The sequence below is a fragment of the Callithrix jacchus genome, chromosome 14 (genome assembly GCF_049354715.1).
Source record: "Callithrix jacchus isolate 240 chromosome 14, calJac240_pri, whole genome shotgun sequence".
NCBI lineage: Eukaryota > Metazoa > Chordata > Mammalia > Primates > Cebidae > Callithrix > Callithrix jacchus.
The window spans coordinates 1,100,337-1,119,260 of record NC_133515.1 but is presented as its reverse complement, the minus strand read 5'-3'; the positions used below and the strand labels follow the sequence as shown (position 1 = coordinate 1,119,260).

The window sequence follows — 18,924 nt, the reverse complement described above, 5'->3', positions numbered from 1 at the left end:
ATTCATTTAGTTTTGCTGTTGTAACTGTTTTGTACAAATCAAATACAGATAGATTTTAGGTTCACAAAAATAAGCAGAAAGTTGTCTGTTCCAGGTGGTGTTTAAATATTCAACCTCAGGTACTTGAAAGGCATCAGCCGAAAGGCCGATGGAACCCACTATACAGTTGTGGCAATAAGCCAAAATCGCAGTGTTTCACTCCAGCCCGGGTTACAGGAGAAAAGCAGTACGTCACACAGAAAGGCGGTGTAAGGGTTGGAGCTACCTGGCACCTCGTTTGTTCAGATTGAGCACTACAGTTTGTCCGATTTCTGTGATTTTCTTCTTCTACTTCTTTTTTTTAAGTGAAGTAAGTTTTCTTTGAGATGTCCAAGCTGACCCGGAACTGATGATCTCAGGTGAAGCACCCACCTCAACTTTTCAAATGGCTAGGATAGCTGGTGATACTCACAGTGCTGGGCAATGTCTCTTTGTTTTCTCCTGTTAACATGAAACTCAGCTTGCCAGGTACAGTGGCTCACAGGAACTTGTCATTTAGCAGCTTCGAAGACCAGTGCAGAAAAATTTCGAGGATGCATGTTCGAGACCCGCCCGACCAATATGGGAAATCTCTGTCTTCAGAACAAAAACAAAACTTGGGTTAGGTTTGGCGCATCACACCTGTAATCCCATGACAGTGGAATGTTGAGTTGGGCAGACAGTGAGATCACGGATTTGAGATGGGCCTCAACCGACACAGCACTACCAGCTTGCTATAAACCACATAAAAACCGAGAGAAATAAAAAAGCTGAGCCGGGCACGGCATTTCCTCGCTTTAGCAGCAGGTACACTATAATTGGGACTCTACATAGAAGCTTGAAAAGGCCTCAGCGCAAGGATGGAATGCTACGCAGCCTTCTGTTTTCTATTTATGTATCTAGTTTTGCCGTTGTAACTGTTTTGTACAAATCAAATACAGATAGATTTTAGGTTATCAAAAATAAACAGAAAGTTGTCTGTTCCAGGTGGTGTTGACATATTCAACCACAGTTACTCGAAAGGAATCAGTAGAACGGCCGCTTGAACCCACTTTGCAGTTCTGGCAATAAGCCAAGATTGCGGTGTTTCACTACAGCCCGGGTGACAGGAGAAATGCAGTACATCATACAGAAAGGCGGGTTGGGGGTTGGGGCCAACTGGCATTTCGTTAAGTTCACATTGAGCACACCAATTTGTCTGATTTCTGTTATTTTCTTTTTCTACTTCTTTTTTTTTTAAGTGAAGTGGATTTTCACCGAGATGCCCAGGCTGACCGGGAACTTGTGACCTCAGGTAAACCACCCACTTGGACCTTCCAAATTACTAGGGTAGCTGGTGTTACTCACAGTGCTGGGCAACGTCTCTCGGTTCTCTCCTGTTAACATGAAACTCGGCCTGCCATGTACGGTGGCTCACAGGAACTGTCATTCAGGCGCTTCGAAGACCAGCGCAAAGAAAATTTCGAGAATGCATTTTCGAGACCCGACCAACCGATATGGGAAATCTCCGTCTTCAGAACGGAAACAAAACTTGGGTTAGGCTTGGAGCACCACACCTGTAAACCCAGGAAAGTGCAATATCGAGAAGTGCAGACAGTGAGATCACAAATTTGAGACAGGCCTCGACCGACACTGTGCTATTGGCTTGTTATAAACCACATATAAACCATAAGAAATAAAAAAGCTGAGCCAGGCATGGCGTCTGCTCGCTATGGCAGCACGTACACTAAAATTGGGACTCTACATGAAAGCCCGAAGGGGCCTCAGTGCAAGGATGAACCGCTACGCAGCTTTCCGTTTTATATTTATTCATTTAGTTTTGCCGTTGTAACTGTTTTGTACAAATCAAATACAGATAGCTTTCAGGTTCATAAAATAAACAGAAAGTTGTCTTTTCCAGGTGGTGTTGACATATTCAACCACAGTTACTTGAAAGGAATCGGCAGAACGGCCGCTGGAACCCACTATGCAATTGTGGCAATAAGCCGAGATCGCAGTGTTTCACTCCAGCCTGAGTGACAGGAGAAAAGCAGTACGTCATACACAAAGGTAAGGTGGGGGTTGGATCCTCCTCGCACCTCGTTTTGCTCAGATTGAGCCCACCAATTTGGCTGATTTCTGTGATTTTTTCCTACTTCTTTTTTTTTTAAGTGAAGTGTGTTTTCACCGAGATGCCCAGGCTGACCCGGAACTCGTGACCTCAGGTGAACCGCCCACCTCGACATCCCAAATAGCTAGGATAGCTGGTATTACACACAGTGGTGGGAAATGTCACTCCGTTCTCTCTTGTTAACATACAACTCGGCCTGCCAGGTACGGTGGCTCACAGGAACCTGTCTTGAGGCGCTTCAAAGACCAGCGCACAAAAAATTTCGTGGATGCGTTTTTAAAACTCGCCCGACCGTTATGGGAAACCTGCGTCTTCAGAACAAAAGCAAAACTTAAGTTAGGCTCGGCGCATCACACTAGTAATCTCATGACAGTGGATTGTCGAACCGGGCAAAGAGTGAGATCACAGATTCGAGACAGGCCTCGACAGACACAGCGCTACCCGCTTGCTATAAACCACATAAAAACCGAAAGAAATAAAAAGGCTGAGCCGGGCACGACATGTGCTCGCTTCGGCAGTAAGTACACTAAAATTGGGACTCTACATAGAAGCTCCGAAAGGCCTCAGCGCAAGGACGAATCGCTAGGCAGCATTCTGGTTTTTTTTTATTCGCTTAGTTTTGCTGTTGTAACTGTTTTGTACAAATCAAATACACATAGATTTTAGGTTCACGAAAATAAACAGAAAGTTGTCTGTTTCAGGTGGTGTTGACATATTCAACCACAGTTACTTTAAAGGCATCAGCAGAACGGCCATTGGAACCCAATATGCAGTTGTTGCAATAATCGAGATCGCAGCGTTTCACTCCAGCCTGGGTGACAGGAGAAAAGCAGTACATCATACAGAAAGGCGGGTGGGTTGAATCACCTGTCACCTCGTTTTGTTTAGATTGAGCACACCAAGGTATTTACAGTTTTTCTTAAACATCTGTATACCTTCATTGAAATGGTCAATGTAATCTGAACTGTACAATGTGAATTTTAGCTGAATTACTTTTCAGGAATGCTTTCTATGGCATTGTAACTGGTTTGACCTTAACTAGGACTTAGGAGCTGTGAGACCTTTTCTTCTACTCTTTTTCTGCTGCTGAGATATTCTCTCTGTCCATAAAGATGCATGCACCTGCCTACCTGCGGCCAAACTACGTGTGTAGGACAATCCCAGGTTTAGCATTTCAGCTGTAGAAGTCACACCGGACAAGATCAGAAAACTGACATGCTTTGAGTAAATGCTAATCACAGACATTTATGAAAGTATACATACAGTACATTTAATTTGTTACTTTTCATTTTCCATGGCATCGATTGTCACAACATATACTGTTACCATAAAGTATGAATGATAAATAGATATTTCCTCAAGAGCCTAACTAAAGCCACTATGTTTGACAGAGGAAACTTATTTTGTCCTTAAGCAAACCCCTGATATGGTCTGGAGTTTCCATGTTGTTCTTGCTATTGTAGTTCTCCCAGAGAATCAGAGGAGGAAAACAGAGCTTCGTTCCTGAGGGAGGAAAACATGAGGTTCGAAGAAGTTACACACCTTTCCACAGCCTTACCTTTGAGAAGATTTCTTTCTGAAAATTATTTCCGTTATATCCTTATCCTGTTTTCTTTTATTGGCTCTTGGATGGCAGGAAAGGGTTCCTACGGAGAGAAGACAAAGAGGGTTTGTGCTGTAAAAGAAACCCCAGGCTGAAGACTGGAGATCTGAATGTGCAATTTGCAAGGGAACTGGAGACAATGAAACTCCTGTCAGGTAAGTTGGATGCTAGAAGCTTGTGTGGAGGGGATGAAGGTTCTGTGTTTATGATTTGCTCATAACAGCAAACAAGTAAAACCAAACCGCAGGGTAGGACCTGCCATAAAATAGAATTTAGTGAAAACAGTCCTTCAGAAACAGATTTCATCCACTGATTCACCTTCCACACACGGTTACAGTCCGACTTATGTGTCCATAAGAGTGAGAATCTGCATTTTTTACACTGAGAATTATTTTTCTCTCGACAGTTCAAGTTGACAAGGGGTCTCAGTGTAGAGGCCATCAAAGCAATTTTGGTCAAAACACTTGGTGGCAAGATGATGAAGTTTTCTGTTGAAACAATAAAGTGACTAAATGCGTTAGCATGTTGTGCCTGGCGTTCATCGGTGTCCTCAGCAACATGCCTGGATATCCGTCTCGGGATTTGGCTTCACCCCAGAAAGCTTCTGAGAAGCTGTCTTCACCCAATCTGCCCCCAGGGGAGGCCAGATGTAGTTGTTGCCTCCTCTACTGCAGGCTGCGCATGCCGCAGCTTTTCCTTTCTTGCCGCCTTCTCCGGACAGCAGTGATGAGAAGCAGGGCTCCCTGGGCTTTCAGAGCACTAGGCAGGGCCCCTTGGTGGGTGGCCCAGGTCGAAGGAGAGGCAGTGAGTCTAGGGAGCTGGGAACATTCGCCGACACTTTCCCGGAGGGTCTAGGCATCTTTCCGGGGTCCAGGGACCCCCACCACACCTCACCAGACTGAATCTCCAGCCCCTTCAGACCCGATCCCTGCCCATGCCGTCTTATCCAGAATCTACTGGGGAGAGTAGTCCAAAATACCCACCTCGTTTTCTGAAGCTTCCTTCCTCTTCAGAGGACCGGAATAGGAAAACCGCTTCAGGGAGCCGCTGAAGTCAGGACGATAGGGCTCCTGCCCTGCTTGTGGCCCGCAGCCTTCTTTCCAAGGGCCGCCTAAGACACCTCTGCCAGCATTTTTCCAAGCCACTGCTGCCGGCTGGTGGGGGTGCAGACATAGCGGCTGGCCAGCCGGGAATACCAATGCTCATGTGCAGTCGGCGGGTGGCAAGCGCGAGCGCCCACCCGAGGGTCACGTCACAGTGACCGCCCCCGTGGCCTGGGAAACCGCCGTCTCAGCGGCTTGGCCAGGCAGGGGCCCTCCGTGGCAGTGCTTCGGCGTTGGGCAACGACCCCCTCTCTAACGTCGATCGTCGCCACAGTCCCGCGATTTCAGGAGTTTCTGCAGGGCGGAGCCAGGCTGAGGAAAGCTGCAGAGGAGCTTCAAGGATGCTCAGGGCGATCCCCAAGAATCCCCAGGATACTTTAGGCCTCCTGAGACGCTGTGGGGGATGCGTCTCCTTGAAAGCTGTCCCTGCTGGGAATTCCAGACACTGCCAGCCTGTGTGCTGGGGACTGCTCTCTCCTCGAGGGGCTTCCTGGCAGAGAGCAGAACCCCACAGCCTCAGGAGCTGTCTGCAACTGTTGGATGTCTCCGTGTGTCTTTCTGTATGTGTGTGTGTCTGCATGTGTCTATGTGTGTCCATGTGTATTTTTCTGCGTGTTTATATGTGTGTGTTCCAGTCGTGTATGCTGGACGTAAGTGTGGCCTGTGCACTCAGGCAAGGTTGCTCTCTAGTCTTTCTACCTTCTGGTGGATGTGCATCCTCAGCGGCTTAGGCGCTGTGAGGCCCCGCCTTCTTTGTGTTGCTCCTGCTTTCTAAAGCCTTATTGTAGTGGGGGTCTGGCTCCCACCCGCAGCCCTCCTAATCGCCTTTTCATCCCAATGGGGGTCACTCCTGCAAAACGTAGACAAGCACAGAACAGTGAAAACCATACTCTTCCACGGGCCTTTCGTCCTGCTGCACAGGTAGGACTGGTACAGTCCTCAGGTTTCCTTCAGGGAAGGTGAGAGTGTAAATTAGTTCAACCATTGTGGAAGACAGTGTGGCAATTCCTGAAGGATCTAGAAATAGGAATTCCATTTGACCCAGCCATCCTAATACTGGGTATATATCCAAAGGATTATAAATCGTTCTACTATCAGAACACATGCACACGAATGTTCATTGCAGCAATGTTTACAATATCAAAGACCTGGAATCAACCCAAAGGCCCATCGATGGTGTACTGGACAGTGAAAATGTGGCCCATATCCACCATGGAATGTTATGCAGCAATCAAAAACGATGAGTTCATGTTCTTTGTAGGGACCTGGATGAACCTGTAGAACATCATTCTCAGCAACTGACACAAGAACAGAAAATGAAATACCACATGTTCTCACTCATAAGCGGGTGTTGAGCAATAAGAACACATGGACACAGGGAGGGGAGCACTACACACTGGGGTCTGTTGGGGGGAATTGGGGAGGGACAGCAAGGTGTAGGGAGTTGGGGAGAGATAGCATGGGGAGAAATGCCAGATGTAGGTGAAGAAGAGGAAGGCAGCAAATCACACTGCCATGTGTGCACCTATGCAACTATCTTGCATGTTCTTCACATGTACCCCAAAACATAAAATGCAATTAAAAATAAAGAAACAACAAACAATCATCACTCTTTGAACAACATATTTGTCTAAGTTTTTTGATAACCATGATTTCTTCTTGTCGCTCTGAATTGTTTCTAGAAAATAAGGTGTCTTGATACCCAACTACCATTTTCTACTCTCTTAATGCACTTTTAAATCACCAGAATCTCACCTTCATTTTTCCAATTAGCCTTATGATATTCGTTCTTCAAGGTCCAGTGCTCTTTGGTGTAACACAGGCAATGTCTACAGGATGAACAGTTCTGCTCTTGTTTTTGTTTCTTCCACAGTTCCAGCTGCTTCTTGAAAACCTGACTGCTTTATTCGGAGTTGGTTTTCTTCACTAGTTCTTCTTAATACCTGCATCTTTTAGAAAACTATTCATATCATTTGATATTATTTCAAAAGCAGATGCTTTTTTCAATTAAGATACTTAATAATTTTCACGATTGTTAACCTGAACATTTATCATTTGAAAGTTAAGATTCAAACAAAGTTCAAGAAGCAAGTATACATACATGAAAAAATTTTATCTCCAAAAGTCCTTTACTAAGTTAATTCTTAAAGTAGATGAACATCACCCAGGCCTGGGTTTCAAACCTATCAATGCACCCTCCACTGGACTGCTCAGGCCTGGGTTCTGTGCCCACTGTTGCAAAGAGAGTGGGTGAGAACTAACTCCCAAATGATAGAGTCCTTTTACCAGAAGAATGGAGAATGGATGCTGGGCAGGCAAAGCCAATAAAAAAAAAACGTATACTTGAGCAGGGGCAAGAGCTCATGACTGTAATCCCAGCACTTTGGGAGGCTGAGGTGGGCAGATCAGAAGGTTGGAGATCGAGACCGTCCTGGCTAATATGGTAAAACCCTGTCTCTGCCAAGAATACAAAAAATTAGCTGAGCTTGGTGGTAGGTGCCTATAATCCCAGATACTCGGAAGCTGAGGCAGAAGAATAGCTTGAACTTAGGAGGTGGAGATTGCAGTGAGCCGATATCATGCCACTGCAGTCCAGCCTGAGCGACAGAGCAAGATTCCATCTCAAAAAAAAATGATATACTTATTTCTCTTCTCCTCTCCCTTGCTCTTGCTTTGCTTTTTTCATAGAATGTCAGAGTAGGCCCTAGATATAAAATCATAAGTTTAACATCACAATCAATTGAAGAAAAAAGTGCTAACATTTCAGAATTAAACATAATTATAACATCACAATGCTATGTTAAATAGATGTTAAATTAAATCAGAAGATAGAAATATATAATTGGCTAGTGCAAAAAAATATTTCTCATGTAGATGTTTTCTGTAATTAAAAAATGTCAGCTAGAATACTTCAAAAGTTCTTCAAATTTATCATACTTGAATACAGGTCTTGGAAAAAGTAATTTTTGTCAACTTTAAAAAATTTAAAAACAAGCCCTTCTTATGAGAAAATAAAATAAATCTTTATCTATTAAAAAGTCTAATTAAAAGATCAAAATTCAAAGCTTTTTATACATGTATTCCACAGATAGCTATAAATTAAGCCTTAAACTGTCATGTTATAATGCTGCTTCAGTGTCTAAATAAAAATCTAAGTTTCTAATTTTCAGCTGCATGAAACTTCTGGATTTTCAACAAAACCTTAGCATTAATAACCATGTGAATATAAGAACTCTCTTGGAATTGCATAATTTATCTTCAGTGGTTTTAATTATATTTTTCCTCCCACAAAATGGGAGCCTCATGATGTAGTCATCAATATATCTAATCCTTTTGGAAGCAGCATTTCTCAAGAGACAAAATATATATATTTAATATTAATGAAGCTCCACAACAGAAAAGTATCATGTTGATATATATATATTTTTCTGTATGTAGAAAACATATTATTTATTTTATTAGGTGAAAATAATATTTCTTACAAAATAGTTTCTGATATTTAAATACTTTATATTTAGAAAGTACTAAGTAAAGCAAAGCATCACATGATTGTGAAATTTGGACCCTTCTTTATGTGACTCATTTTTTTTAAAATACAGTTTCATAGTGTACAGTTTCAACAAACAGTACAGTCTTCAAATTTTTCTCTCAGCCATTAAATAATAATTTCTAATGACTAAAATACAGAACTAAAGGTAAAATTGCACCCTCTACTATCCAAATGTTCTACTCCATATGGAGCACCTTGCTGTGTGTGTGTAACACATTCATTATATAAGTCACAGGTAAATAACTGCTTTCCTTTTGATATTAATCAGTGAATCCTCAAAAAATTAAGTTCTAGATATAAAATTACCATTATAATACAAATGGAAGTTTGCCACTTCTATAGTTACCTGTGCTAAACTAATTTAGAAAACAATTCTTAGTAAGGTACAGCCATGCATCATGTAATGACTTTTCTGGCAATGAAAAACTGCATATACAATGGTGATCTTTTAAGACTATAATAAAGCTACTATAAATAGTTGTAATTTTTATGTTTCATACCATACTTTTACTGTACCTTTTCCATGTTTAGATATGTTTAAATACACAAATATTTACCATCATGATACAATTGCTTATAGTTTTCAGTACAGTCACATGTGGCACAAGTTTGTAGCTCAGGAGTAATAGGCTCTGCCACATAGCTTAGGTGTGTGATAGGCTATATACCATCTAGGTTTGTGTAAGTACAGATTATGGTGTTTGCACAGAATTGCCTAAAGACACGTTTCTTACTATGGATCCCTGTTGTTAAATGATCCAACTGCACTTGAATGAAATATTCATTAACTTACTGATAATAAATGGCAATATAAATAATCTTTTCAACATTACTCATAACAAGAAAAAATATGAAATAATTCAAGCAAACAGTTGGTATATTTTTCTTTTTTTTCTTGCATTTTAGGTTTTGGGGTATGTGTGCAGAACGTGCAAGATAGTTGCATAGGTACACACATGGCAGTGTGGTTTGCTGCTTTCCTCCCCTTCACCCACTTTTGGTATTTCTCCCCAGGCAATCCCTCCCCACCTCACGCCCCCGCTGTCCCTCCCCTATTCCCCCAAATAGACCCCAATGTGTAGTACTTCCTTCCCCGTGTCCATGTTTCTCATTTTTTTCACTCGCCTATGAGTGATAATATGTGATATTTCATTTTCTGTTCATGTGTCAGTTTTCTGAAATTGATGGTCTCCAGATTCATTCATGTCCCTACAAAGGACATGAACTCATCGTTTTTTATTGCTGCATAATATTCCATGCTGTATATGTGCCACATTTTCCCAGTCCAGTCTACAATTGATGGGCATTTGGGTTGGTTCTAGGTCTTTTCTATTGTAAACAGTGCTGCATTGAACATTCGTGTGCATGTGACCTTATAGTAGAATGATTTATAGTCCTTTGGATATTACCCAGTAATGGGATTGCTGGGTCAAATAGAATTTCTATTTCTAAAACTTTGAGGAATCACCACACGGTTTTCCACATAACTGAACTAATTTAAACTCCCACCAACAGTGTAAAAGTGTTCCTATTTCTCCACATCTTCTCCAGCATCGGTTGTCTCCAGATTTTTTAATGATCGTCATTCTTACTGGCGTGAGATGGTATCTCAGTGTGGTTTTGATTTGCATCTCTCTAATGACCAGTGATGATGAGCATTTTTTCATATGTTTGTTGGCCTCATGTATGTCTTCTTTTGTAAAGTGTCTGTTCATATTCTGTGCCCATTTTTGAATGGGCTCGTTTGTTTTTTCCCTGTAAATCTGTTTGAGTTCTTTATAAATTCTGGATATGAGTTCTTTGTCAGATGGGTAAACTGCAAAAATATTTTCCCATTCTGTTGGTTGTCAATTCACTCCAGTGACTGTTTCTTTTGCCGTGCCGAAGCTGTGGAGTTTCATTAGGTCCCGTTTGTCTATTTTGGCTTTTGTTGCCAATGCTTTTGGTGTTTTGATCATGAAGTCCTTGCCTACTCCTATGTCCTGGATGGTTTTGCCTACATTTACTTCTAGGGTTTTTATGGTGCCGGGTCTTATGTTTAAGTCCTTAATCCATCTGGAGTTAATTTTAGTGTAAGGTGTCAGGAAGGGGTCCAGTTTCTGCTTTCTGCACATGGCTAGCCAGCTTTCCCAACACCATTTATTAAACAGGGAGTCCTTTCCCCATTGCTTTTGTCAGGTTTATCAAAGATTGTATGGTTGTAGATATGTTGTGTTGACTCCGTTGCCTCTGTTCTGCTTCATTGGTCTATATCTCTGTTTTGGTACCAGTACCATGCTGTTTTGATTACTGTAGCCTTGTAGTATAGTTTGAAATCCAGTAGTGCGATGCCTCCTGCTGGGTTCTCTTTGCTTAGAATTGACTTGGCTATGTGGGCTCTCTTTTGGTTCCATATGAAGTTCATGGTGGTTTGTTCCAGTTCTGTGAAGAAATTCAATGGTAGCTTGATGGGTATAACATTAATTTTGTAAATTACTTTGGGCAGTATAGCCATTTCACGATATTGATTCTTCCTAACCATGAACATGGAATGTTTCTCCATCTGTTTGTGTCCTCTCTTATTTCATCAAGCAGTGGTTTGTAGTTCTCCTTGAAGAGGTCCCTTACGTTCCTTGTGAGTTGTATTCCTAGGTATTTTATTAATTTTTATCAAGTGTGAATGGCAGTTTGTTCTTGATTTGGCTCTCTTTTATTCTGTTATTGGTGTATAGGGATGCTTGTGATTTTTGCACATAGATTTTATATCCTGAGACTTTGCTGAAGTTGCTTATCAGTTTCAGGAGTTTTTGGGCTGAGGCAATGGGGTCTTGTAGGTATACTATCATGTCGTCTGCTAACAGAGACAATTTGGCTTCCAACTTTCCTATTTGAATAAACTTTATTTCTTTTTCTTGCCTGATTGCTCTGGCTAGAACTTCCAGTACTATATTGAATAGGAGTGGTGAGAGAGGCCATTTTTATTTAGTGCCAGGTTTCAAAGGGAATGCTTCCAGTTTTTTACCATTAAGTATAATATTGGCTGTTGGTTTGTCATAAATAGCTTTTATTACTTTGATATACATTTCATCAATACTGAGTTTATTGAGGGTTTTTATCATAAAGAGCTGTTGAATTTTGTCAAATGCCTTCTCTGCGTCAATTGAGATAATCATGTGATTTTTGTTTTTGGTTCTGTTTATGTGCAGAATTATGTTTATAGACTTGCATATGTTGAACCAGCCTTTCATCCCTGGGATGAATCCTACTTGATCATGATGGATATGTTATTTGATGTGTGGTTGCAATCGGTTTGCCAGTATTTTTTGAAGGTTTTTGCATCTGTGTTCATCATGGATATTGGCCTGAAGTTTTCTTTTCTTGTTTGGTCTGTGCTGGGTTTTAGTATCAGGATGATGTTAGTCTCATAAAATGATTTGAGAAGAATTCCTTCTTCTTGGGTTATTTGCAATAGTTTCAGAAGGAATGGTACCAGCTCCTCTTTGTGTGTCTGGTAGAATTTGACTGTGAACCCATCTGGACCTGGGCTTTTTTGTGTGGTAGCATCTTAATTGCTCCCTCGACTTCAGCTTTTTTATTGGTCTATTCAAAGTTTCATCTCCCTCCTGGTTTAGGCTTGAAAAGACAGGTGTCCAGGAATTTATCTATTTCTTCCAGGTTTACTAGTTTATGTGCACGGGGTTGTTTGTAGTATTCTCTGATGATGGTTTGAATTTCTGTGAAATCTGTGGTGATTTCCCCTTTAGCGTTTTTTATTGCATCTATTTGGTTGTTCTCACTTTTCTTTTTTATCAGTCTGGCTACTGGTTTGTCTATTTTGTTGATCTTTTCAAAAAACCAACTCTTGGATTTATTAATTTTTGAAGGGTTTTTCGTGTCTCTATCTCCTTCAGTTCTGCTCTGATCTTAGTTATTTCTCATCTTCTGCTAGGTTTGATTTTTTTGATCTTGGTCCTCTAGCTCTTTCAATTTTGACGATAGGGTGTCAATGTTGGAACTCTCCATCCTCCTCATATGGGCACTTATTGCTTTATATTTTCCTCTGGAGACTGCTTTAAATGTGTCCCATAGATTCTGGTATGTTGTGTCTTCATTCTGATTGCTTTTGAAGAACTTTATTTCTGCCTTCATTTCATTGTTTATCCAATCAATATTCAAGAGCCAGTTGTTCAGTTTCCATCAAGCTGTGAGGTTCTGAGTTAGTTTCTGAATTCTGAGTTCTAACTTGATAGCACAAGTCTGAGAGACTGTTTGTTATAATTTCAGTTGTTCTGCATTTGCTGAGGAGTGTTTTTCTTCCAATCATGTGGTCGATTTTGGAGTAGGTGTAATGTGGTGCTAAGAATGTATATTCTGTCGATTTGGGGTGAGGAGTTCTGTAGATGTCTATCAGGTTTGCTTGTACCAGGTCTGAGTTCAAGCCCTGGATATCCTTGTTAATTTTCTGTCTGGTTGATCTGTCTAATATTGACAGTGGAGTGTTAAAGTCTTTCACTATTATTGTGTGGGAGTCTAAGTCTCTTTGTAAGTCATTAAGAACTTGCCTTATATATCTGGGTGCTCCTGTATTGGGTCCATATTATATATGGACTTAGGATCATTAGCTCTTCTTGTTGTATCGATCATTTTACCATTATGTAATGACCTTCTTTGTCTCTTTTGATCTTTGTTGCTTTAAAGTCTATTTTGTCAGAGATGAGAATTGCAACTTCTGCTTTTATGCTCTCCATTTGCTTGGTAAATCTTTCATTATTTCTTTATTTTTAGCCTTTGTGTATCCTTGCATGTGAGATGGGTTTCCTGGATACAGCACACCGATGGCTTTTGTTTTTTAATCCAATTTGCCAGTCTGTGTCTTTTGATTGGTGCATTTAGTTCATTTACATTTAGGGTTAATATTGTTATGTATGAATTTGATACTGCCGTTTTGATGCTAGATGGCTGTTTTGCCCGTTAGTTGATGCAGATTCTTCATTTTGTTGATGCTCTTTAGCATTTGGTATGTTTTTGGAATGGCTGGTACTGGTTGTTTCTTTCTATGTGTAGTGTCTCTTTTAGGAGCAGGCCTGGTGGTGACAAAATCTCTGAGTACTTGCTTGGTCACAAAGGATTTTATTTTTTCTTGACTTATTAAGCTCGGTTTGGCTGGATATGAAATTCTAAGTTGAAAGTTCTTTTCTTTAAGGATGTTGAATATTGGCCCCAACTCTCTTCTGGCTTGTAGGGTTTCTGCCAAGAGTTCTGCTGTGATTCTGATGGGCTTCCCTTTGTGGGTTACCCGACCTTTCTCTCTGGCTGCCCTTAGTATTTTTTCCTACATATAAACCCTGGTAAATCTGACGATTATGTGCCTTTAGGTTGCTCTTCTTGCGGAATATCTTTGTGGTGTTCTCTGTATTTCCTGGACTTGAATATTGGCCTGCCTTGCCCGGTTGGGAAAATTTTCCTGGATAATATCCTGAATAGTATTTTCCACCTTAAATTTATTCTCTTTTTCACATTCTGGTACACCTATCAAACGTAGGTTAGGTCTTTTTACATAGTCCCACATTTCATGGAGAGTTTGTTCATTCCTTTTTGCACTTTTTTCTCTAATCTTGGCTTCTCGTTTTATTTCATTGAGTTGATCTTTGACTTCTGATATTCTTTCTTCTGCTTAGTTAATTTGGCTGTTGAAACTTGTGCATGCTTCGCGAAGTTCTCATGTTGTGTTTTTAGCTCCTTCAATTTATTCATATTCCTCTCTAAGTTGTCCATTCTTGTTATCATTTTCTCGAATCTTTTTTCAAATCTTTTCCCAAGGTTCTTAGTTTCTTTGCATTGATTTAGAACATGTTCTTTTAGCTCACAGAAGTTTCTATCAGAAGTTATTATCCACCTTCTGAAGTCTGATTCCATCATTTCATCACATTCATTCTTCCTCCAGCTTTGTTCCCTTGTACGTGAGGAGTTTTGGTTGTTTGTAGGAGGTGAGGTGTTCTGATTTCAGGTGCTTTCTCTTTTTTGCACTGATTTCTTCCCATCTTTGTGGATTTATCCACCTGTTATTTGAATAGTTCCTGACTTTTCAATTGGGTCTCTGAGTGGGCACCCAGATTGTTGATGATGAAGTATTTCTGTTACTTAGTTTTTTTCTGACAGTCTAGCCCGTATGCTGTATGACTGCTGAAGTTTACTCCAGGCCCTGCTTCTCTGGGGTACACCTGTAGCAGCTGTGGAACAGTGAGGGATGCTACCAGTTTCTTCTTCTGCTATCTTTGTTCCAGAATGATGCCCGCCAAATTTCAGTCTGATCAGTCCTTATTTGAGGTGACTCTTTGGATATACAGGGGTTAGGGAGCTGCTTGAGAATATGGACTGTACTTTATAGGAGCTCAAGTACTGAGCTGTGAGCTCCGTTCTTCATTCAGGTCTGTTAGGCAGGTGCGTTTAGGTCTGTTGCAGCAGAACTTATAAATCCTTTTTTTATCCTCAGATGCTCTGTCTTGGGGAGTTAAGGCTTTCTTTATGAGTATTCATTGCACTGTCCTGCCCAGCTAGGAGGCAGTCTAGTCACTATTTGCCTGCTAAGGTTTTGTCCTGCTACCGTGGGGTCTTCCTTGTTGCCGTTGGCTTTGCCCTGTTGCTGTGCACTCCACCTTACCATTGTGGGCTTCACCCTCTTGCTGTGGGCTCCACCCTGTTGCCCATGGGCTCCACCCTCTGTCATGGGTTTCACCCTGATGGCAGAGTCTCTCTATTATGGTGGGTTGCCTCAACAATGGCAGGCTGAATCAGCAATGGGAGTATACCTCAGTAGGCATGGAATGCCTCAGTAGTGGCAGATGTCCCTCCCCCACAGAGCTGCACCATCTTGGATTCAGCTATGTCCTCAGTGAAACTCTCAGCCCCAAGCATTTTGAATTGCTGTTTTGTTTGTCCCTGGGGGATGAAACCCGCCAAGCCTCATCACCTGGCTCCCTGCCTCAGTCCTTTCTCTCTCTTTCTTTTTTAAGTTGAACGGTTGACTCTCTCCCAGCTGTTTTAGTCGCCTGCTGAAAGGGCACTGGGATGTGTTTGATTTCCCATGCAGTGAACCACTGCAACGGCTTAAATGTTGCTTCCCAGGAATCTCCTGGTCTGGCTCTCTGTCCAAGTCTTGTTTAATCAAATGGATATGCTAATCTGCCTTCCCAAATCTCAGATTGCCAGTTTAACAGGGCATCCAGACCAGCGTGTTTTGTGCGGAGTGCCAATGCACTGTGGCACCAGCCGAAACAACCCCACAAGCTGAGAGAGCTGCACTGTAGTCCCGTGTTTCTCCTACTCCTGGGAATTTCACCATTCTGTGGGCAACAAAGATCCATCTGGAAATGCAGCTAGGACTTATTCTCTGAGCCTTCAATGAGAGCTGCAATTCTGAGGTGTTTCTACTATGCCATCTTGGAAATCCCTCCCTGGTATATTTTTCTAATCGTGTATAAAGTTGACCAATTTTGTTTCAATTTAAAAATTAGGAAAATATTAATGTTTCTCTCAAACTGTGTTTCAAAGTTTTAAAACTAGTTTTGAGTTGATTGGCAAAATTTGAACAACAATTACGAGCCAAATTAAAAGCTTATTTGTATTTTTAAACATGTCTTTATCATTTTAATAGAGACTGTTTTGAATTCAATATAACTCATTATTCAAAAGATTATCTTATCAATTTCTTCTTCTGATAATGGAGGATTAGTTTACTGATAATCGACTCTTCTACCAAGATTAATTAGAAAAACTGAATCAAAAAATATAAAAATAAGGCAGTGGAAAACTTCCAAGCAGCAAGGAATTGAGGGGCCAATATCCCAAAGAAAAGAGAAGTCTAGAGAGTTCAGCCTGACATTCAGTGTTTTTCTGAGATATTCAGCTATTACAAAACACTCCAGAGAATATAAGTAAGCAAGCATAAATTAGTAGCTGAGAGGCTGGAAAGTTGAGCATAGCTTCTAACATCTAAAGTCGCTGAAGGGACAGATACTGGAATCAGGCCCTACCAGTTGAAATCTAGGGAGGCTAAATTTTAACTGCTAATAACCAGGTACTCAATGAGTGAACCCTGCTTTATATTTGTTCAATCTATTATTAGATTAAAGTGATCTCACCCTAGTCTTTTTGCCCATTAAGAGCAAAAGTAAATCCTCTGTGAAGGAAAATCATGTAATCCAGAGCCTCACACTCTCTCTACAATTTTTCATGGCTAATCTTGGGATTCGATAAAAAATAATTAGGTCTACTAAGGCAACACCCCATAATGTAAAACTGAGAAAAACATAGAAGCCATGCAACAGAAGAAGAGGTTGTAATATTGGAATTATCAGAAATGGACTTTAAAATAATTGTGTCAAATATGTTTCAAAATTGTGATAAAAATGTTAATTTTAGCACAAAACTGGAAATTACAAACAACTTTTTGAAACTGAAATTTTAGAATTTAAAAAAAGCAGTAACTGAAATGTAATAACTTTATAGTCAAGTTTAACAACAGAAGAAAGAATTAGTAAACTGAAAGATAAGTCCAAATAAAATAGCTACGTTAAATAAAGAAAAGGAATTTTAAAAGATAGAAAAAAGGACATGAGATGTGGAGTCATGGGAGAAATTCTAACCTCTACATAACTGTAGTCTCAAAAAAAAAACAGGAAAGAGAGAATACAGCAAAAGCAATATCTGAAGAAATAATCACTAGGAACTTTTCAAAACTGATGAAAAATACCATGCCACAGATTTCAAGACACACTCTAAATGACTAGCACAATAAATATAAAACACACTGATATAGTATGGCTGTGTCCCAACCCAAATCTCATATTGAATTGTAGCTCCCATAATTCCCACATGTCATGGTAGGGATGCAGTGGGAGGGAATTTATTTATGGGGATGGGTTTTTTCCATGCAAGTCTCATGATATTAAATAAGTCTCACAAGATCTGATGGTTTTATAAAAAGTAGTTCCCCTGCACATGATCTCTTGCCTGCCACCTGGTAAGATGGTCCTTGCTGTTCCTTCATCTTCCATCCTGATTGTGAGGCCTCACCAGCCATGTTGAACTGTGAGTCCATTAAACCTTTTTTGTTTATAAATTACCCTGTCTCAGGTATGTCTTTATTAACAGCATGAGAACAGACTAATACACACACACACAGACTACACACACACACACACACACACACACACACACACACACACAGGTATAACACAGTAAAACTGTTATGATGAAAAACAGAAAACTCCTAAGGGCAGACAGACAAAAATTTCTGCAACCTACAAATGAACAATACGATAACACAGCTCTTTAGTTGAAGCAGTGAAAGCCATAAGACAATAGAATGATATCCTCAAAGGCTGAAAAATAATCTGACAACCAAGAATTCTAAACTTGACAAAAAATATTCTTTGAAAATAAAAGTAAATAAGTATATTTTTAGAGAAACTAAGACTACAGAATTCGTTACCAACAGATCACACTAAAAAAGATAACAAAATGTATTCTTCAGACAGAAAGAAAATGAATCCATGTGAAAGAACAAATATTTAAAGAAAATATAAGTATCATAGACAGGATAAATATGAGGGTAAATGTATATGAATTATTCTGCATAAAACAGTAACATCTAACAACAATAATATAAAAGATAGTAGTGGGCTAATGAGCTGAATGTTGTTCGGTTATTTCACTGAGTATTAATAAATACAGTGACTTATCTCTAATTTTTCTAATTCCAGGATGTATCACATGTTGTACTCTCTAGAGTAATCACTTAAAGAAAACAACTTGCATAAATAACAAATTGAGGGTGGTATAAATGAATATTTAAAAAAACAGATTTATTAATGTAAAGGGAATAAAAGAAAAAAAATAGCATAGAACAAAAATAACAAATAGAAAACAAACAGTACAATGACAGAACAAAGCCAAAATATAATAGTAAATAAACTAAACAGGGGAGGACTCAAGATGGCGCTGTGAGATCAACCCAGGATTGGAGCTCTCGTTGAATCCGCAAACAGGTGAGTCAGAGCTGCATTTCCAGACTGATCTTTGTTGCCCACAGAACGGGGAAACTCCCAAGGATAAAAAAGACACGGGACGCCAGGCAGTAGGTCTGCCTGACGAAGTCGGCAGCCAGGGAGGCAGCGGCCGGCCCTACCCAGCAATCCCCACAGGGTGTGCTTCTCTGGGTGCCCTGTTGAACTGGCAACCTGAGACTTGAGAGGGCTGGACTTGAGACTGAACAAGACTTTGACAGTAGGCCAGCCCAGAGGATTGCAGGGACAGATCGTTTGGGATACCCAGTGGGACGAACAAAACCACGATTTCAAACTACCCCGAGCAGACTGTCCGAGATGCTCTGTGGGGGAGGGGCGTCCACCACTACCGAGGCAACCCACCCCAACTGAGATACACGCCCACTGCTGATGCAGCCTGCCATTGCCGAGGCAACCCGTCCCTACTGAGATACACGCCCACTGCTGACGCAGCCTGCCGTTGCCGAGGCAACACGCTACAACGAAGAGACTCC

At 40.7% G+C, this 18,924-nt stretch overlaps 1 protein-coding gene across 1 annotated transcript in view; it reads left to right on the top strand.

Moving 5' to 3' along the window:
- The first annotated feature begins 2,628 nt into the window (after nt 1-2,628).
- The window catches only part of LOC144579372 (centrosomal protein of 72 kDa-like), a 51,184-nt gene continuing 34,888 nt past the window's right edge, over nt 2,629-18,924 (top strand). Inside the window, exons 1-3 of the mRNA XM_078350055.1 lie at nt 2,629-2,645; nt 4,453-4,507; nt 4,824-5,066. Coding sequence (XP_078206181.1) covers nt 2,629-2,645; nt 4,453-4,507; nt 4,824-5,066 — 315 coding nt within the window. The remainder of the gene's footprint in view (nt 2,646-4,452; nt 4,508-4,823; nt 5,067-18,924) is intronic.